The 17,180-nt window shown below is 41.7% G+C and overlaps 1 protein-coding gene across 6 annotated transcripts in view; it reads right to left on the reverse strand.

The window, feature by feature from the left end:
- Positions 1-17,180, reverse strand: part of TENM4 (teneurin transmembrane protein 4) — a 353,793-nt gene that overhangs the window by 113,144 nt on the left and 223,469 nt on the right. For all 6 annotated transcript variants that reach the window (XM_056329464.1, XM_056329465.1, XM_056329460.1 and 3 more), the window contains 2 exons: positions 16,133-16,318; positions 2,042-2,188 (listed from right to left, as the gene is read on the reverse strand). In XM_056329464.1, coding sequence (XP_056185439.1) covers positions 2,042-2,188; positions 16,133-16,318 — 333 coding nt within the window. The remainder of the gene's footprint in view (positions 1-2,041; positions 2,189-16,132; positions 16,319-17,180) is intronic.

A 17,180-nucleotide genomic window follows, 5' to 3' on the forward strand; every position in this document is an offset into this window, starting at 1 on the left:
CAACCTGATGTAATTAAAACTGCTTTGAGCAGGGGGTTGAACTAGGTAACTGTTGGAGGTCCCTTGCAACCTAAATTGTTCTATTAGATGTTCTACAAATGTCTCCATCTGCCTTGCTATAAAAATCAGCATAAAAACTAGGAAACAGGTCCAGAATCAGCCTTTCTTCACAAGTCCGTGTAACTACATTTGAATCCTTGTGCTAAACAAGGAACTCAGGCTTCAAAGCAGAAATACTTCACCACTGCTGGTGCCCCTAAATCTTGTGGGTTGAAATTCTAGATTTGAACCCACAAATAAAAAATGATCCCTAAAAATGTATAAAAATCAAGTCAAGAAGGTAAATGTATTCCCCTGTTCCACTTTCCAGCTGAGGAGAGTCCTTAGCAGTAATGTAGGGAAATCAAAGGAATAGCATAGCGTATGATGGATTATCTGTAAACTGTAATGTACAACATGTACATGTATTTTTTTCTTTTAATGCACCAAGAGTAAAGTTAACACTCATCTGTGGGCTCTGACACATGGATAAGCTGTCACAAAGCAACGTGTTCCAACCTATCAGTTGCTCTGCTCTAGCTGTGTACACCACTGCTCCACACAAGTTCACCAAATGCAAGTTAGCAGCTGATGCGCGCTAACTTGTAAACAAGACGATGCCTTTTGTCTTTCCCGTCCACATCTGCTGTCCTGCAGGCTAGCGAGGCAGCAAACGGATCAATTCAAGGTGAGGGTAAACCAGCTACAAGGTTAGAATCTTCAGCCAGGAGCTACGAGGAGATGTTCAGTCTGGTCATGCTCTATTTTGATGTTATACACTTGTGGTCTACATTGTGTGTTAGGCTGGGTTACTCCTTTTCCCTCCCTCTCTTTCCAAAAACTTCACCCTTTTTTATTTTGTGTTTGTTTGTTTGTTATTTTTCTCCATGGAAACTGGGATTATCCTTGGCTCTATTTGTCATATTTTTACACATCTGATGCGATGAAATTTATTGCTGCCCTGTGTCAGCTATAAATAGGAAAGACGAATACAGTGATACTCAGTTTCGTGTCAGGCAAAAAGCGACCTTTGTTTTATAGTGTGTACTCTTTGTATGGTTCTCCAAATTTTTCAGTCTTTTCTAAAGGGATAATTTGGTTCATTTGCCATGCCAGATGTGCAGCAATATTTTAAATATTCAATCAGAATCCCAGTTGCTGTGAAGCAGATAATCACAGTCTTGGCTTGGCTATTTTTATTTTTTTTTAAACTATACTGTTCTTGTGAATATGATAAAACAGAGGCTTGCAAAATGCAGTCTCCACTTCACAGTCTGGGTCCTGGCCCAGACTTGTGGTTTACAAAGCCTTTTGCTGAGTGAGAACAAAACAAATTATGCAGTCTCCCTTATGCCTTAAATTTAATATCTCATCTCCTGCCCTCTAATTCAAACCTTCACACTGCACCAGGGTTTCCTTTGTAATGAGATAACTCTGAATATTAAGTTTGCATTACGCAGAGCTATTATTCACATGCCTGACATCATTACATATGGAACTGTAATCAATAAAACATGGCTTGAGAGAGATTGGATGGCTTGTGGGCATGAGGATCAGTCACTGAAGCCTCTAAGTTTCTGCAATACATCCATCCCAAGTCAGTAGTGACCTACCAGAGAGCCTCGATGAAAACCTCAGGCAGTGAGGCCAAAGTTCGAACAGTCAGGGACGTTTGCTATCTGAGGTGGTCCCATCGTGTCACTGCTGAGCCACTCGGCTGGGGTGGAGTGATAGGACGAGTGCACAGCCTCTGCCTGCTCTCTAGTATATGGACTTGATTTGAGTATAAACAAATGTCCCTCTTCAGCCCTGGCACCCCAAGTCCAAATCCATTTCATCTGAGTTCAAATCCACTCTGGCTGAGTCAGCTTGGCAGAATTCCCTGTCTCCACCAGCTGTCAAAAAACAATCTGCCCTGCAGAATCAAGCCCAGCTGACTGTTCACTGTGCAAGGTTTATAGGCTCTGTGAAGCCTGACATATCACATGTGCTCATGTCCTACCTCCATCGTTGTCTTTCCCATCACCGCATGCTGTCTCCATGGAAGTATCGCAGCCCGCTCCTCTCCAGCCCAGCTGGCAGACACAGTGCCAGCCGTTCATGTCCAGGGTGCATCTGCCATTGCCGTTACACAAACCAGGGCATCCCTCTGCAAGGCAAACAGCCACACATTCACACGCATTGGAAAGATAAAGCAAAACAGCCTGGAAAGGGGCTAATTAAATAGCTTTTTCTCTTTGCCTTCTGTTTATTTCTCCATTCCCACTTGGTGTCTTCCCACCTGGAGTGAACTGTCCCAGTTTGGTATCAGAATGGTGGTGACCAACTAAATGGGCTGCTGTTCCTGGCTCTCCCAGGAAGTCCTCAACGTACGGCCTCACTAATTGGACCGAGGGAATGGTGAGCTTCAGGGAGGCAATGAGATTTTCCTGCTTCATTGGTTGTAAACCCCACCGTGCTCTCCAAGGATTTGCTATGTAAGACCAATATTTGGGCTTACCTAAATTGCATGCAGGGTTAAAGTTCCCAGCGCCCACTGGGATAAAGCAGCTGGCTTTCAGCAGTACTGAGATCTCCAACTGGTAAGAAATCAAAGCCAGCTGGAAAAGGAAGGCAGAAAATATTTGGAACCCCCCCAGTTTCCCTACTGTAGTCATTTTGGGCGGCATTCATCTCATCCCATTATAATCAATCTATAACAGAGATACCTTCAAATCTCTCTGTAGTCAGCAGAGAAACAGACTGTCCCGTGGCACAAGTCTCCCATTACGTGTTTGTTAGATGCCCACATTGATGAGCTGAAGCTTTGGAAACACCCGTTTCTCCCCAGTGACTACAGCGAGCCCGGCACAGAGGCAGGCGTTTTCTTTTACAGGTGATAAAACTTACGGGGGGATGAACACCAAGCTCCCAGTCTGCTCACTGAGGTTTGATTTTCTCATCTGATGACCTCCTGCTGAGATTTCGGTCCTTTCCCCCCAGAAAAATAGAAGAGCAATTCCCACAGTAAGCAGCGGTGTAAGGGAGGCTGCTTCACTTATACAGTTCTGTTTGTTGTTTTTTTTTCTACCTGCACAGCTCAAAAATCTTTACCAAAAAGCCATCAGAAATGTAAGAGACATTTTACAGCTTATGAAACTGAAGTACAAGGGACTGAAGTGACTGTCAAGGTCACTCAGCAGGACTGATTATACCAGGAACACAGTTCAGTCTTCCTGAGCCCTGTTTTAAGGCCCTCTCTATTTATACATCTGTTGGGCAATCCTGCCATGAATTTTGAGTTTCTTTAGGCCCAGCGCTTTGCAAGCCAGGTTTGTTTGTGAAACTGAGCAAATGAGACGGACTGATCCTGCCTGGCCTGAAGTGTTACAACGCGATGGCAAAGAGGTGTGCATCACTGCAACATCTGGCTGGCCGCATGACGCACTACTGCTGCCCAGGGAAGTGCTGAGACGGCATGCAGAGCACCGCGCGTCATCGAGTGTCCTGCGCTAGGGAAAGGTCATCCTGAAACACTTTTTCACTCCAAGAGTTGTTTCATGGTGAACTGAATTTTTCTAGGATTATTTTTCTAACAAGTGACAGATTTATAGGGACCAAATGGAAAAAGAAACAAAGGTGGTAAGGAAAACTCCTTTAAAAGTTTCTGAAATATTATTTTTTTTCATTTACAAAGATATTTGTTGAATTTTAGTCTTTTAAAATGTGTATTCTGCAGCTGGGAGGGGCATATAACATGTGTGCGTATGTGTGAGCATGCTTGTGTGTGTGTGTGTGTATTTTGGTATTTATACACTATATTAATATCTATATACTACAGAGGAGCTATTTATAGGCAAGACTGCTTGAAATTCTTCATCTTAATACCCTGACTTCAGTTACTTACAGTAGTATCAAACCTTTAACCATCTAACCTGGTATTTTCTTATGCTAGAGTGAATTTATGTGTTTGTTGCCTTTACATACTTTCAGTACAAGCCGAAAGCATTCAAGTGTTTTGGAGAATGAGAGAGGAAGAAGTGCATTACTTGTTAAAATAACCTGCTAAAATTAGTTAGCTAGGTAGGTAATCCCACCCAGGAGTAGATAAATTCAGTTTGGATGGGGCTATCCTGGTGGTAGACAGGACTTTTTTCCCCTCCTTATAAATCTGCCTATATTTGTCTAGATGAAAAACCTCTCAAGAATTCTCACTTTATGTGTATTCTGCAGGGCTCCGTTAGAGCTTGGCTGGTCCATCACCATTGATCACACCTCATGTTTTTACTGCTTAGACTCTTTATAACCATCCTAAAAACTTCTTTTCTATCCTGCAGTTGCAGAGGCTGTGCAGGAAATTCCCTGCAAAGGTGCTGTGGTGTGGACGTCTACAGAAGAGCAGTGAGAACCAGGAGTTGGGTGATGAGAAATTGAAGACACCACTACAGAAGGATGAGAGAAGGTGGCTTGGGAACTGCTAGATTTTTAAACCAACAAGTAGTGTTTATTTTCTGGAGCAGACTCTTATTTTCTGCAATGGGAAGAAGATAGGTTTTAGAAGTTTTTTGCTGAGAGATAAAGACCAAAAGTCTCCTTGGTTTGGTTCCAAGCCAGGACGCAGATCCAAATCCCAGAAACAGTTTAAGCTAGGCTTATGAGGTTTCCGCATATTGAAAATTCAGAGGAAAAAAAGGGATTCCATTTTATTGTTGTTGTTTTAATTATATTTTGCATTTCATAATCTTTGGAACAAAGATACCAAAAGCAAAGATCTAACATTATTAGATAGAAAAGATACTGTAGTGATTGATCACTTGCTCTGAGACTGATAAAAACAAATGATCTTCAAATGTCTCATGTGAGAAGTGTCCAACAAATATAAGGAAAAACTAATGTAAATGCAGAAATTAGGAGCTCCAATGGAACTGCATGTGCTCTACTCTTCCAGGACTAGGAAAGCAGGAATTTGGAGTGGCAGAAAATAGCTGATATAATTTGAATGAAGCACCTTATGCATCTGAGGAAATGAGAAAAGCTTGATTTGTCTAGCACAGCAAAGGCTGAAAAGACTATGATTGCTTCCCACAATTTCATGAAAAAGACAAACAATGAGAAGAGAAAGCAGCTATTTAAGCTAAAGAGATTAATGCTGGCATAAGAACAAATGGGCATAAGCCAAGCATGAATAAATTCTGGCTGGAAATTAAAAAGGAAAAAAAAAAATCATTTGCCAGGATCAAAGGAATAAAGTTTTGGAGTAGCCTCCCATTAGGAGTATTAAGAAACCTCACTTATCTATCCATAGAGCTTGGTAAACTTATATAAAGATTTACACAATGTGTTTGCCCTTGACAGCAGAAGACTGGACTCTTAACTGAGAAGACTGCTTCAGTCCTATGGCTTTGAATTTTGTGTGCGATTCACTGTCTATATGAAATGTGTTTGAGAGTATTTGAATGGACTTTCAGGATTTCCTCTGAATCTTCGCGATCTGTACCCAGCAAAACTTAAGACAAGCATCTCAGAAAGCTGACAGAGGAAAAGAGCATCAGTGAGGAGAGGAGAGGAGAGGCAGGAGAAAGAGTATCTCATGAGAGTATGCTTTCCACAAATTCCTCTTCTTGACTATTAAAAGAAACCAGGGTGACCAGATGAGAGATAAGCATCTATGCTGTAGATACCTAAAGTAGGATAACTCCTAACTGTAATTTCATACTCCACTATCTTGCCATTTTTCGTTTAGAAAGTAAGTTTACCCCTTCCTACCAAGGGTCATCTGTGGTTCCTAGCTAGATAAATTTCTTCTAAGGAGTCGGAAAGACCTGCTTCCTAATGAGATAAACTCTTCACAGATTCATGAACATAAAAGTTTTCATATATATTAACCATCACATTAAAGGTACAGCAAAGTATTGGTGCTGTGAGGATTAAATTGTATGTGTCCTATCTCACGGGTTTGGTAGGAGAGCAGACAGTTTTCAGAAATAATGAGAAAAGAAACCATTAACAGAAAACACCCGAATTAAACAGCAGCTGTCAGAGAACTTGTACCTTCAGAAAGTTAGAAGATAACATGGACTTGTAGGCCAATATATTTATGAGAATGGACAATGAGTACTACCATTTCTACACTGGTTCTCTGCACAAAGCTTGACCATCACTGACGTCACACACGTACAGTACAGTGTTGCCCATTCCACAATCAGTGCACTACAAAGCACTGGACGGAACAATGATACAAATCAGCTTTATCCTCTCCTTTCCACCATGCTGGGGAATAAAGCAAAAAGATCGTCTTGTCTCCAAAGTGCTTCTGAACATCAGCACAGCGTGATGGCTTAATCCTCACAGATTCACACCACCACAATCCTGCAGCTCTGATTTCTCATAGCTAGTCGCTAATGATCCGTTATTCTTGTTTGTGTTTGTTAATTGTATTTGGGAGACTAAGAGAATTACATATATGAATAGGGCTTTTTGAGGTGGGGCAGGGGAGGAACCCTTTGTGTGAGTTTCCAACAGCACATGAAGGCACTGCCGGAAGATGACAGTACTGCAGGACATTCACAAAGACGCCAGGTCTGCCATCCAAGAGATAGTACAGACCAGAGAAGCGATATAAAAAGTGGACTGACCTTGAACTAGACAAGAAAAGAGTATCGATGGAGACTGTCACCAGAGTAAGAAATTGTCATGCCATTTTAAGATTGTTGGTAAAATAATCTCCTCTTAATGATCTGTACAGTTAAGGCCTTCTCTAATTAGTCCAATTATAAACAATGTTCAATGGGATTTTTCTTCAGGCCAAGCCTCATTGCCACTTGAAATTGGGACTTAAAAGATAAGGCTATTATCTTTCCTCCATTGTCAGTAGGACAGCACTGACGGATGTTCCAGAAAGCCCCAGTAGGCAGTGGCTGAGCTCTGAATGGAGCAGGACATGGCTGAATGCAATGTGAGGATGCAAACACCTGGAGCTTGAGAGAACAACGATTGGTAAGTGATCTGCAGAAGTTCTGTAGGGCTGAAGGGGAGAAGCAAAGCACCAGCTGATCCCTGCAAATTATGAGAAACCTGGTAAAGTGTCCTGAAACACACTAACTCAACTCTTCAACCACCACTGTTTTGTAATGGTGGGAATCTTGAAACCATTAATCAGATGCATTCCATAAAACAAAGATTTCAAAGTTCCTTCCAGAGCTCCCATTGCTTATAACCGTACAAATTTAAGAATCGGCTGTGGTTGGACCTTGGGTTCTCACTGCTTCCCAGACTTCAGGAGCAGGCCAAAGAAGTCACCTTGCAGCCACCCCTGAACTCAAATGTTGTTCAGCATCTTTACATTTCAGACTAGCTGTTTAGATGCCTCGCTACACTGTTAATGTCATTATTTAAGAACAAGAATTGATAACCAACAATAGAAATTAATTACGTTGATGTGCCATCAGCTCCAATGGCACCCTGGATGGAGGAGCTCTCTTTAATAACAGGCACCTCTTTTCATTTTAAGAATTACCAGTGTCAATTAGGCTTTAGTTTAGAAGACTCCAATCCAGGTTAGAGCTCCCTGGTTTAACCATGCTGATGTTTGCTACTGAAACTTGCCCTCCACTTTAGAAACATTTCTGCATCTTCTCTGACTTCCTGGTTTGTTGTAAAGCTGTGGGAAAGATTCAGCAGTAAATCGGGCTCACCCTTGACAACACAGGATTACTGGGAAGGGATTTCAACCAGAAAGATGTTAATAATTAAGAAAGCCAAAAGGGCATGAGTAATTTAGTTCTGAAAAATGCACACCATGCAGTTAGCCAAGTAAAGAATATGTACTTCTAATGTTTCAGCTATTGCTAATCTTTCCAAAAGAGGCCATGCATGGTAAAAGACAATCTTTTATTCTTAGTATGTTCTTTAACCTGTTTCCCATTCCCACTGAAATACTCACTAAATACAATGTGTGTTTATTCTTGGGCATAAGGGTAAGTCAAAAATCTATCCAGAGGAAAAATGACAGCTATGGAAGGCTTAGTTAAAAAAAAAAAAAAAAAAAAATTGGGCCACTGAATGGGCAAGTCAGTACTGAAGGTCCCTGGACCAAGGCTCTGCAGGTTGATTTCTCTTCTTTTCTATCCCCTTGGTGCTTATCTGCTACCTTTTGACCCAACTTTCTCCAGTATATGCTGAGATGAAAAGGAGGAGCCTGGGGGTTTTGAAATGCAAAACACTGCGATGTGGAACATTAATAGGAAGTTCTGATGACACGCCCTAGTGATGGCCCATTATCATCTTCTAAACATGCCACCGCTATTATTTCATAAGGGCACAAAAAGTGACCCTCTTTCTTTGATCTAAGAAGGAGAATATTTTTTTTTTCTCCTAATTTAAATAAAGTCAAGCATGTTTTACGGATGCTAAGCAATGACAGAAAACTAACTACCACTGGACAAATCACTGATCTATAAACAGTGTTCCAAGGACAGCTCCCAGTTGCTGCATGATGCTGAAAAGTCTTACTTAAAGTGTGGACATTTCCTTATCGTTAATATTTGTTTGTCTGTTCAGAGTTTTTCCCTGTTTGTGATTGTACCTGAATCTGTCTTTAAGCCTCAATGGAAACAAGAGAGAAACATTAGATCGTAAATTCATCCAGAGAAGTGAAGTCAGTAGGGCAACCGTGTTTCTTGTCACACCACAAGAGCCCTATACAGCAGAGACTTCATTTTAACTGCTCACGGGACAAATATTTTGGCATATCTGTCCTTCTTCATCAGCCTCTCACAGCTGCTATTCCTGATTGCTCACAGTCTGAAGAGGAGGGCAATGCTATGGAAGAAACTGATTTGTTCAACTCGATTTTTTGGTTTGTTTAACCAGCAAACATATGATGCTGTGTGGTGTCAGCACTGTGTTGCTGTTAGTGTCAAATCAGCCATGTAGAAAGATATGTGTGTCCAACTCAATCATATTTATTGTCAGATTGTTGTATTTAACTAGATCTGTGCTATTTCAATATTTTTAGAAAGCTAAGTGCATTGTGGAACTGTCTATTTCGATTTTAATGTTGTAAATTAATTTAGCTCATTGCTCTGATTAATAAACTGAGATTTTTTTTTACAATAGCAGATTATCTATATTCTGTAACACTTTAATGCCTTTGTTTCTTAGTTAAAGAAGGACCTGGGTGCCAGACTTGATTTGCATTTACAAATAGGAACACAGGGTTGAATTTTGTTGTAGGGTACACTAATGCAACAACAATAACGTCAATAGATTTTGAGGATTTATACAACCACAGGCTTTGAGGTCATAACACTTTTGTATCAAGAAAAAAACCCCACTACTCATATATCATTACTCAAAGCTCCCATGTAAGACTTCGCCATCATGGATCAAAAACATGAAGACTCCACACAGAAAGTGCACTCACCTGCTTGTTACAAAATGGATCATAGACATTTAATTAAAACACATCACTGTACAGGGCTCCTGCTGTATTCACAGACAATTTTTTTTTCCTCCTGACTTGTCTTACCTGGGTAGGAGGGGTGAGGATGAGAGATGATTCAGAGGGGAGGGCAGGGACAAGGGGACGGGTAGGAACACTGATACGATGTTAACACAGGGTCACAGCACTTACGGAGGTGTTTCCTACCTAAATGACTGGAAAGTTCACCCTTCCAGACATTAGGGAGCACTTTGGTGACAATGAGGAAGAGATGCAACCTCAACACAGCATGTTCACGGTGCATTTTTTTAAAAAGAAACACAAAGACAATAGGAAAAATAGGAAGGAAGAGCATACCTTTCACTACCTTATCCAGATAGTGAGCTTGGGAGATAAAAGACAGGACATTTAAGGTAGGATTGAATAAGTGCGTTGCAGCTTACTATGAGACTGTGCAGGTGCTAGAAAGGCAAAGGAGAGTTCGCTGTGATATGAAAAGAAAAACCTTGATTATGAGGAGAGAAAAATAGAAGAAGGGTGGAGCACAGCCCTCCTCAGTCAAGGAGCTCAAGAAGGCTGTGTTTAGGCATCCAGTCATCTTTGCTCATTAAGATCAGGAAGAGAACCAGGAAAGTTTTACATATATATATGTATTTATGTGTTTATATATATAGAGAGAGGTGTATAAATGTATAAATATATATATATACATATGGCAGAGTATTGTAATGCTCTGCTCATTTGCAAGTCTACCTCTGTTTTACTGACTGCTTTGCTTTTCATCAGGAAAAACAGAGTCCTTTGAAAGTGCTCCACCTCACCTGATTGTCTTACAGAGGCACAGTCCTGTGATATTACCAGACTGCGAGAGGGTTTTCCCTAGATCTTCTTCATGGTAATACATTGCTGTTATACAGCATCCTCTAGCCCCAGATCAAATTACTTTACAAATATTAAATTAACCTCACGGCAGCTCTACCAGATAGGTAAGTACTAATACACTCATTTCAAGGAGGGCTAAAGACAAAAAAATAAATGTTATAGATGTCGTGGGAGCAGTCATGTGCCCAATTCCCATGGAACATTAATCTGGAAAACCACCTTCTAATTGATTTTCTGGGGTCAAACAGAAAGCTGGTGGCAAAGACACAAGCAGAAGCCTGGAGTCCTGCCTCGGAGAGCCCGTGTTCATGGCAGCAGGCGGCACTCTCTTCCTGACAGCAGCTGGTCTTTATTAATAAATAAGAGGCTGGGAGTCTTGCATTTCTCTCTTCCATTACCTGCTTAAACGTTACTTCCCTCATTCTCTTGTCTGCTCCCTGCATTCTCTCTCTCAGTTGTGTCCTGGTGCCCTTTTGAAGAGGTTTTTGTTTCAGGTTCGCTCACGCAGACCGCCCACCTGCGCAGTCACAGCCCTTCCAGGAATTATTTTTCCATCCTGTGAATCTAACGGATCCGCTGAAGCACTATTGCAAGTAAGCGGAGAGGGCTGGGAGGATCAGCACTAACCTAGTGTGGGGCAGTATGAGGACTGGGAACGAGATTAGCTAATGACCCTGGTGCAGTGGTAGTGACGCAGGATGCACAGCATCACCATCCACTTGGACGGCGGCTGAAGCCTGGGAACGTGTCTCTTGGATTTTGACATCCGGAGCAGCCCAAACTGTAAACTCAGGCATCAGTCACTGTGCAGATGACGGCAGTGGAGGCAGTTGCCAATGCTGACCATATGTCACTTATGTGTCAATGTTTTCTTGGCATTTGAAAAATATTGGGGGCCTTCTACGGCAATACTCCACGGCAGCATGAATTGTTCTTCTCTAAGCCTGTACAGTTTCATTCCCATGCTATAGTTCTGGCATTAAAATATCTTATTATCTACAGACACTCCTTTGGAAACTCTATGGGTATGTGGGACATGCTGAGGAACTACGCAGCGGTTCAGAAGAAAAACTGATTTTCTAAGGTGTCCTCTGCAACCAAAGGCACCGCACTCAGCTCCACGTCATCACCCTGCTCCTGGAAGCCACTGTGCCTTCAGACCTGCTATGGGGGGAGCTCATGTGAGCATTTTTTAGTCTGAAAGCCCCCTAAATTCACCAGCCTCAGCTAACTTGGTTTGTTTTGTCTCAAATGCATTGGGAAAGATAACATGAACGTTTGTCTTGGCTCACAGAAAAGGAGGAAGGGAAAAGGGAACGGGGAGGTGCTGGGTCCTTGAGCAGGACGTTTTCCCCAGCACACTCGCCTTCATTTTCCAAATATCATTTTTCCCTTTATCTTCCCCATGGGGTGAGGTGGACAGATCCTCAGTGAAATCACTGGAGTTAAACTGAGATCACACAAATTTGGAAGGGGAGGAGAAAGTAGCCGTTTGTTGCTGAACCAGCGATGGCACAAGAAGTTTATGCCACAGCAGCAGGGAAAAAGCCTGCCTTTGAAGTTCATCTGTGCTTAATATTCACTGTCAAATACGCTGCCAAACTACTTAAGGCCAGATTACCTTCAACTCGATGCAAAATCATGTCAGAACAAAGCAGCAGGCACATATCTTCCACCGACTGCTATAACCGTGGCCTTCTCTTGCACAAAGGTACCCGGCTCAACCAGGCAGGGAGAGCAGCAGGGGCTTAAACACAGCTCAGCTGTGGAGAGCTGACTGTCTGTCCTCTTGGGCTGGGGGTAGTAAGAATCTTCACCAGACACCAGTGGGCTTATTTTATGTTGGGTTGCAATATTTTATTATGGGCTGAGCTGCTTTATGGATTTAAATGGCACAAGTGGTGTGTTAGAAAGCTGGGGAAAAGAGACCAGGATCCACCTGTAATGTGCCTTGTCGGGATTCCAGCTGCTCCAAGCAGAAATGGAGAGGCACTGATTACAACCCTGGCTATTCAGCACGTCTGATTATTTATGCAACAAGGCTGATGAAAGGTAAACTTCAAGGGGCAGATTTCTCAAAAATAGGAGTTTTGCTAAGTGAAACAAAAGCCACCCAGTGTGGGATGGGCTCTCTGCCTGTCTGTCTCGGCACTTGTTACTGCATACGTCACCAGTGTGTGCCACAACCAGATTTTGAAAAGCAGATCAGCATGTATCTTTTGTGGAGATCAATGGGAATTGGGCACTGAGGTGCTTTAAAAACTCTGCTAGGTAGGCCATTGTGTGTTTGGAGAGCTAACCGCTGGTCCCTCAGCACTCTAGAGACCCTGTAGTATTCAGGAGCAGAAACTGAACTTCAAGTGATGGTTCTGGTCTTGTGTCCAGGCTGTTCAAGGATGATGAACATCCCAACTCCACCACACAGGGAAGCCCTCTCTGTCACTGTTTTTTCTAAATAATCCTAATATGAATCAAAGAATTCAGGCTTAGTGCTATTAAGTACGATACGGAGAGATTCACATAGCAGATACAATCTCAGAGCAAGGCCCATGTGGGCAGAGTGAAGTCTCCCTTTGCATCTCCGAGGGGGGAAGCCTAGCATCTGGGACACTGTCCAGGCCGTATCACTAACTGTGTCAAATTTGAAGCCAGGTTGTTATTAAACCCAGGATGTTTTCTGTGGTGCTACCTGTGAATCAATTCCATAGAGTAGCCTACCACAAAGCCGAGCCGTATTTTGGCCTTTCCGAGCCCACAGTAAGAGGGTTTATTTCACCTTCAAACTCAACTCTCCTAAAACCCACTGTACTCCCTGGATGTGGTTTTGGCCAGAAGAGAAGAAAGTTGAATTCTTGCAATGTTTCTAACTGGGGGCAAATTTGGAATATGCTGGAGAGCCCATCACAGGAGTCTTGCATTGTGGCTGTTGTCGTGTCTGTTTTTTTTCTTTTCCATTAAGAAATCAGAGTAAATCAATTGAATCATTCTGCTGGGTTTCAGGATTCCTGCAGTTATATAATCAACTTTCTGTTCTACTCTTTTGCCTGGATGCGCTAAGTTTGCTGAATTAGGATGATGAATGCAAGCTTCTGCATCAATTTCCTGGTTGGGAATTAACTGGGGTTCCTCTAATGAAATCTCTGAATGTAAGCAATCAAGCTAGTATATTTGGTAACATGACTCTTTGTATGAGCAAACAAAATTAATCCACTGGGATCAGAGTTCCCTTGAACACCATAGGAAAGAGCCTCCTATGACCTACAAAACAAAAAGATTTCTTACTCTCAAACATGCTCAACAGGAAATGGAAGAAGTGCCCTTTACTTGTATCACCCATTTCCACCATGTCACCTGCACACATGGCAATATTGTTAAAGCATCACTTCAGCAATGGGGTTTTATGCTTGTCAGTGCTAAAGCAAACCGGGCCATGACATAGACAAATACAGAATTACTGTCAACAGAACAAGTTGCCATGCAGGGAAATTACACAAGGACAAGGGGAATGCTTTCCACATATTTAATGTAATTCCAAGTCAATGTCCTTTCATCTGTGCCAATACAACTAGCTTATTACTCCTTCTAAAGCTATTCAAATTTCTTGGATATTTATGACTTTGCCAAATCTCCTTTACATTCTACACATTTATCAATGAAATATTCTGTAGGAAATACTGTTTACAGCTTCAGAGGCATGAGACTATGTACAGATTTGTTGCTAAATCACCATGCAAGAAGATGAGGAAGTGGGGGGGTGGGGGGGGGTGGGATGTGAAAAGAAACAGAATTGCTCCAGCACTCTCTTAAAGAATGATTCCTAAACCAAGGCAGCACTGCAATAGGAAGGTAGCACCACGCAAAATGATAGTGTGCACCAGTAAAATCTTGATGCTGACTGCATTGCGGTGCTGACCTTTCCCATGATAACATGGATTTTTATACTTCGAGTAAGGAATGATACAAATAATGGGGTAAATTTAATTACTATGAAAGAGAAAAGCTTGTTCAAAAACAGTGGGTGTAGCTGTGCAGAGAAAGATCATATACCGAACTAGTGGCATTTTGGTTTTGCAGCAGAACTAATAAAATGGCACTGAGGGTATGAATCAGGCTTTATTTTTCTTTTTTTTTTTTTTTTTATTGCATAAATGACTTTCACATAAAATTGTCCCCTGGATTCGGGGTCTTTTGCTGAACTATTTTTTTTTTTCTTTAAAAACCCTTTCATGAATATGTGTTGCTTTCCAAATCAAAGTGCTTGAACACAAGGATATAAAATAATATTATAGAAACACAGGATTCCAGTTAACACAGGACTGCTCTCTTTTCATTTTAAAGTCATTTGAGAGAGGGTTTTTTTTAATCCCTTCCCCATGAAAAGAAATGAAAGTTGCTAGGGACATAGAAGAGAAAGCAGAATGTAATGTCTAATGAGACAGAGGAAGTTTTAAGAGCTAGATATTTTTCATTAGGGGATGCATGTGGAGACCATAATGTGGTAGGGTGACATTAGCATAAATAAATGATAAGTAGAATTGAGCCACAGATATAGTTTGCACCATTACCCTAATGCTGGAATTAAAATATTGTGATCAGGCATCATTTCCTGTCTGACTTTGTGTGTGCAAACTTACCTGGTGTTCAAGCAAAGTCATGTCTACATATAACTTAAGTTGATAATCCACATGGATAACTATGCTGACATTTTCCCAGGCATTGCTAGTGGTTAATTTTGATGTAGTGTAATTTATATGTATCATGGCATAATGAAAGCAACATAGAGGTACATTTTCCTATCTTTCTTATCTGATTAAAACAAAATGACTGGAGAAGAATTCTCACTGTGGACCAACTCTTCTAAAGTCAACTGATTTTTTTCAGGTCCACACAGGCATTATTGAGAGCAGACCAGGATTCACTTAGTTTTCCATTAATGTATAATAAATGATATCTGGGGAGTTTAAATGCTACTGATTTTATAGCATGACTATGGAATGGGGACTAAAGTGGTTGAATTCATGACAGTCAGAGAAAAGGAAGGGAAAATGCATCATGGAGTTAAGTGAGATGAAGGAGGAAGGTAAAGCCAAGCCAGTTCATTAATGATGCTGCAAATAATTGTATAATGTGATAACTGCACCTCTTTGCATGATTTTGGCATATTGTTAGAACCTTATTAATAACAATAACAGGCATGACATGGAAAGCTGAAGGTAAGTGCCAGGTGCATGAGGAATACAGAACCAAACAGAGAGTGAAAAGAAATGGTTGGAAAGGTAACAGAGCAGACAAGGGATAGGCAAGACAGGGTTAAAAACCAGCCAGAAGTCATCTGACTGCAGTTCCCTCTTTTATACTGGGGAGGAAAGTGGCAGTGCAAATAATGAAGTAAATAAAAGGAAAGAAAACTTTCAATCAGATGCATGTTTTGGAAAAACGCCATAGTAGAGAGATGTCTTGGAGGCTACAGAAAGACCTTTCGAGAAAGGCAAAGTGGGATGTTTTGAAAAGCATCTAGCTGACATTTGACGGCTCGTCACTATGAGGTCAAACATCATATAGGTGTGCTTCATATCTGATAATAAAAAATACAGATAGCCATGTCATCAACAAATGAAAGGACATTTTGTCTTGTTCCCACATGAAAATGTATGATGTCAGAACTTGAAATCCAAGAACAAAGGTGCTCATGCTACACTAAGTCACACATATTCAATTAAGCATGCGCCTTTTCTCCTCCCTGATCATCAATTATTCTTTTAAAAGTAGACGGTTTTTCTTTCTCCCTACCAATAGTGCAGTGCTCTCCATTCCAGCCCGGGCTGCATTCACACTTGCCATCCCGGCATGTCCCGTGCTCATTGCAGCGTGGGTGACATGCTCGCTGATCACAGGCTGTGCCCATCCATCCCTCCTCACAGCGGCAGGTGCCTCCAACACAAATGCCATGTCCTCCGCAGTCTGCTGCACAAATCTCTGTGGGAGAGGAGAGAAGAGAGAGGAGGGGATATGGGTGGAGAGAAGGGGGCGGGGGGGGGGGGGGGGGGGGGGGGAAGCAGAGCGTTATTGTTAAGAAAAGCAGCCACACTTCACTACCTCGACTTATGGGGCAATGAAAGGAATTCCTGGAGCTCATAACACTAATCCTTCCTGACAATAAGAATCTAATAAGTATATTACAAAAAAGAGATGGACATGGATTGCAGAGGTCTGCTGTGATTGATCCTCCTATTTGCTTTCTAATTCTTTTGCACTCCTTGAGCTTTTGTGATCACCAAATCCGAAGGGGAAGGCTCTTCCAATAAGCAGAACAAAAGCCACATTTAATTAAAATCTGGTTAAGTGTGGAAACAATGTGCCGACAAACTACTGATGCTGAAGTTAAGTGCTGGCAAAGCATGTTTATGGCTTGTTAACCCATGGCTCTGGGGATGGGATTCCTTAAACCCCTTCTTCTCTCTGTAAAATTAATACAGAATATTTCTATTTCAACTGAGCCTGCACATCTGTTACGTCCCTGTTCCCATACCGCCCTGCTAAAAATCCCCTCTCAGACATTTTGGAGGTAGCATTATGCTCTTTTTGTGAGCTACATGCACTGCAGTTGATAGGATGGTATTTGTTCCCAAGTCTTATTGGAGTTAATGGAAGCATGAAGTCACAGCTGGATATTTTGGTACTTACCTCCAAAAGAGAGAAGAGTTAAAAGACACTGGCTTTTCAGGGGTGCTGGCCTTCCCACCCTCCATGAGGACACAGATACACATAATATTTTTGCCCAGCACTAGGCTTTTGGCTAAAACCTGGCATGCCCTCGGTATGAATTTGTGAGACTTCA

This window comes from Falco biarmicus, chromosome 2, assembly GCF_023638135.1.
Source record: "Falco biarmicus isolate bFalBia1 chromosome 2, bFalBia1.pri, whole genome shotgun sequence".
Taxonomy (NCBI): Eukaryota; Metazoa; Chordata; class Aves; order Falconiformes; family Falconidae; genus Falco; species Falco biarmicus.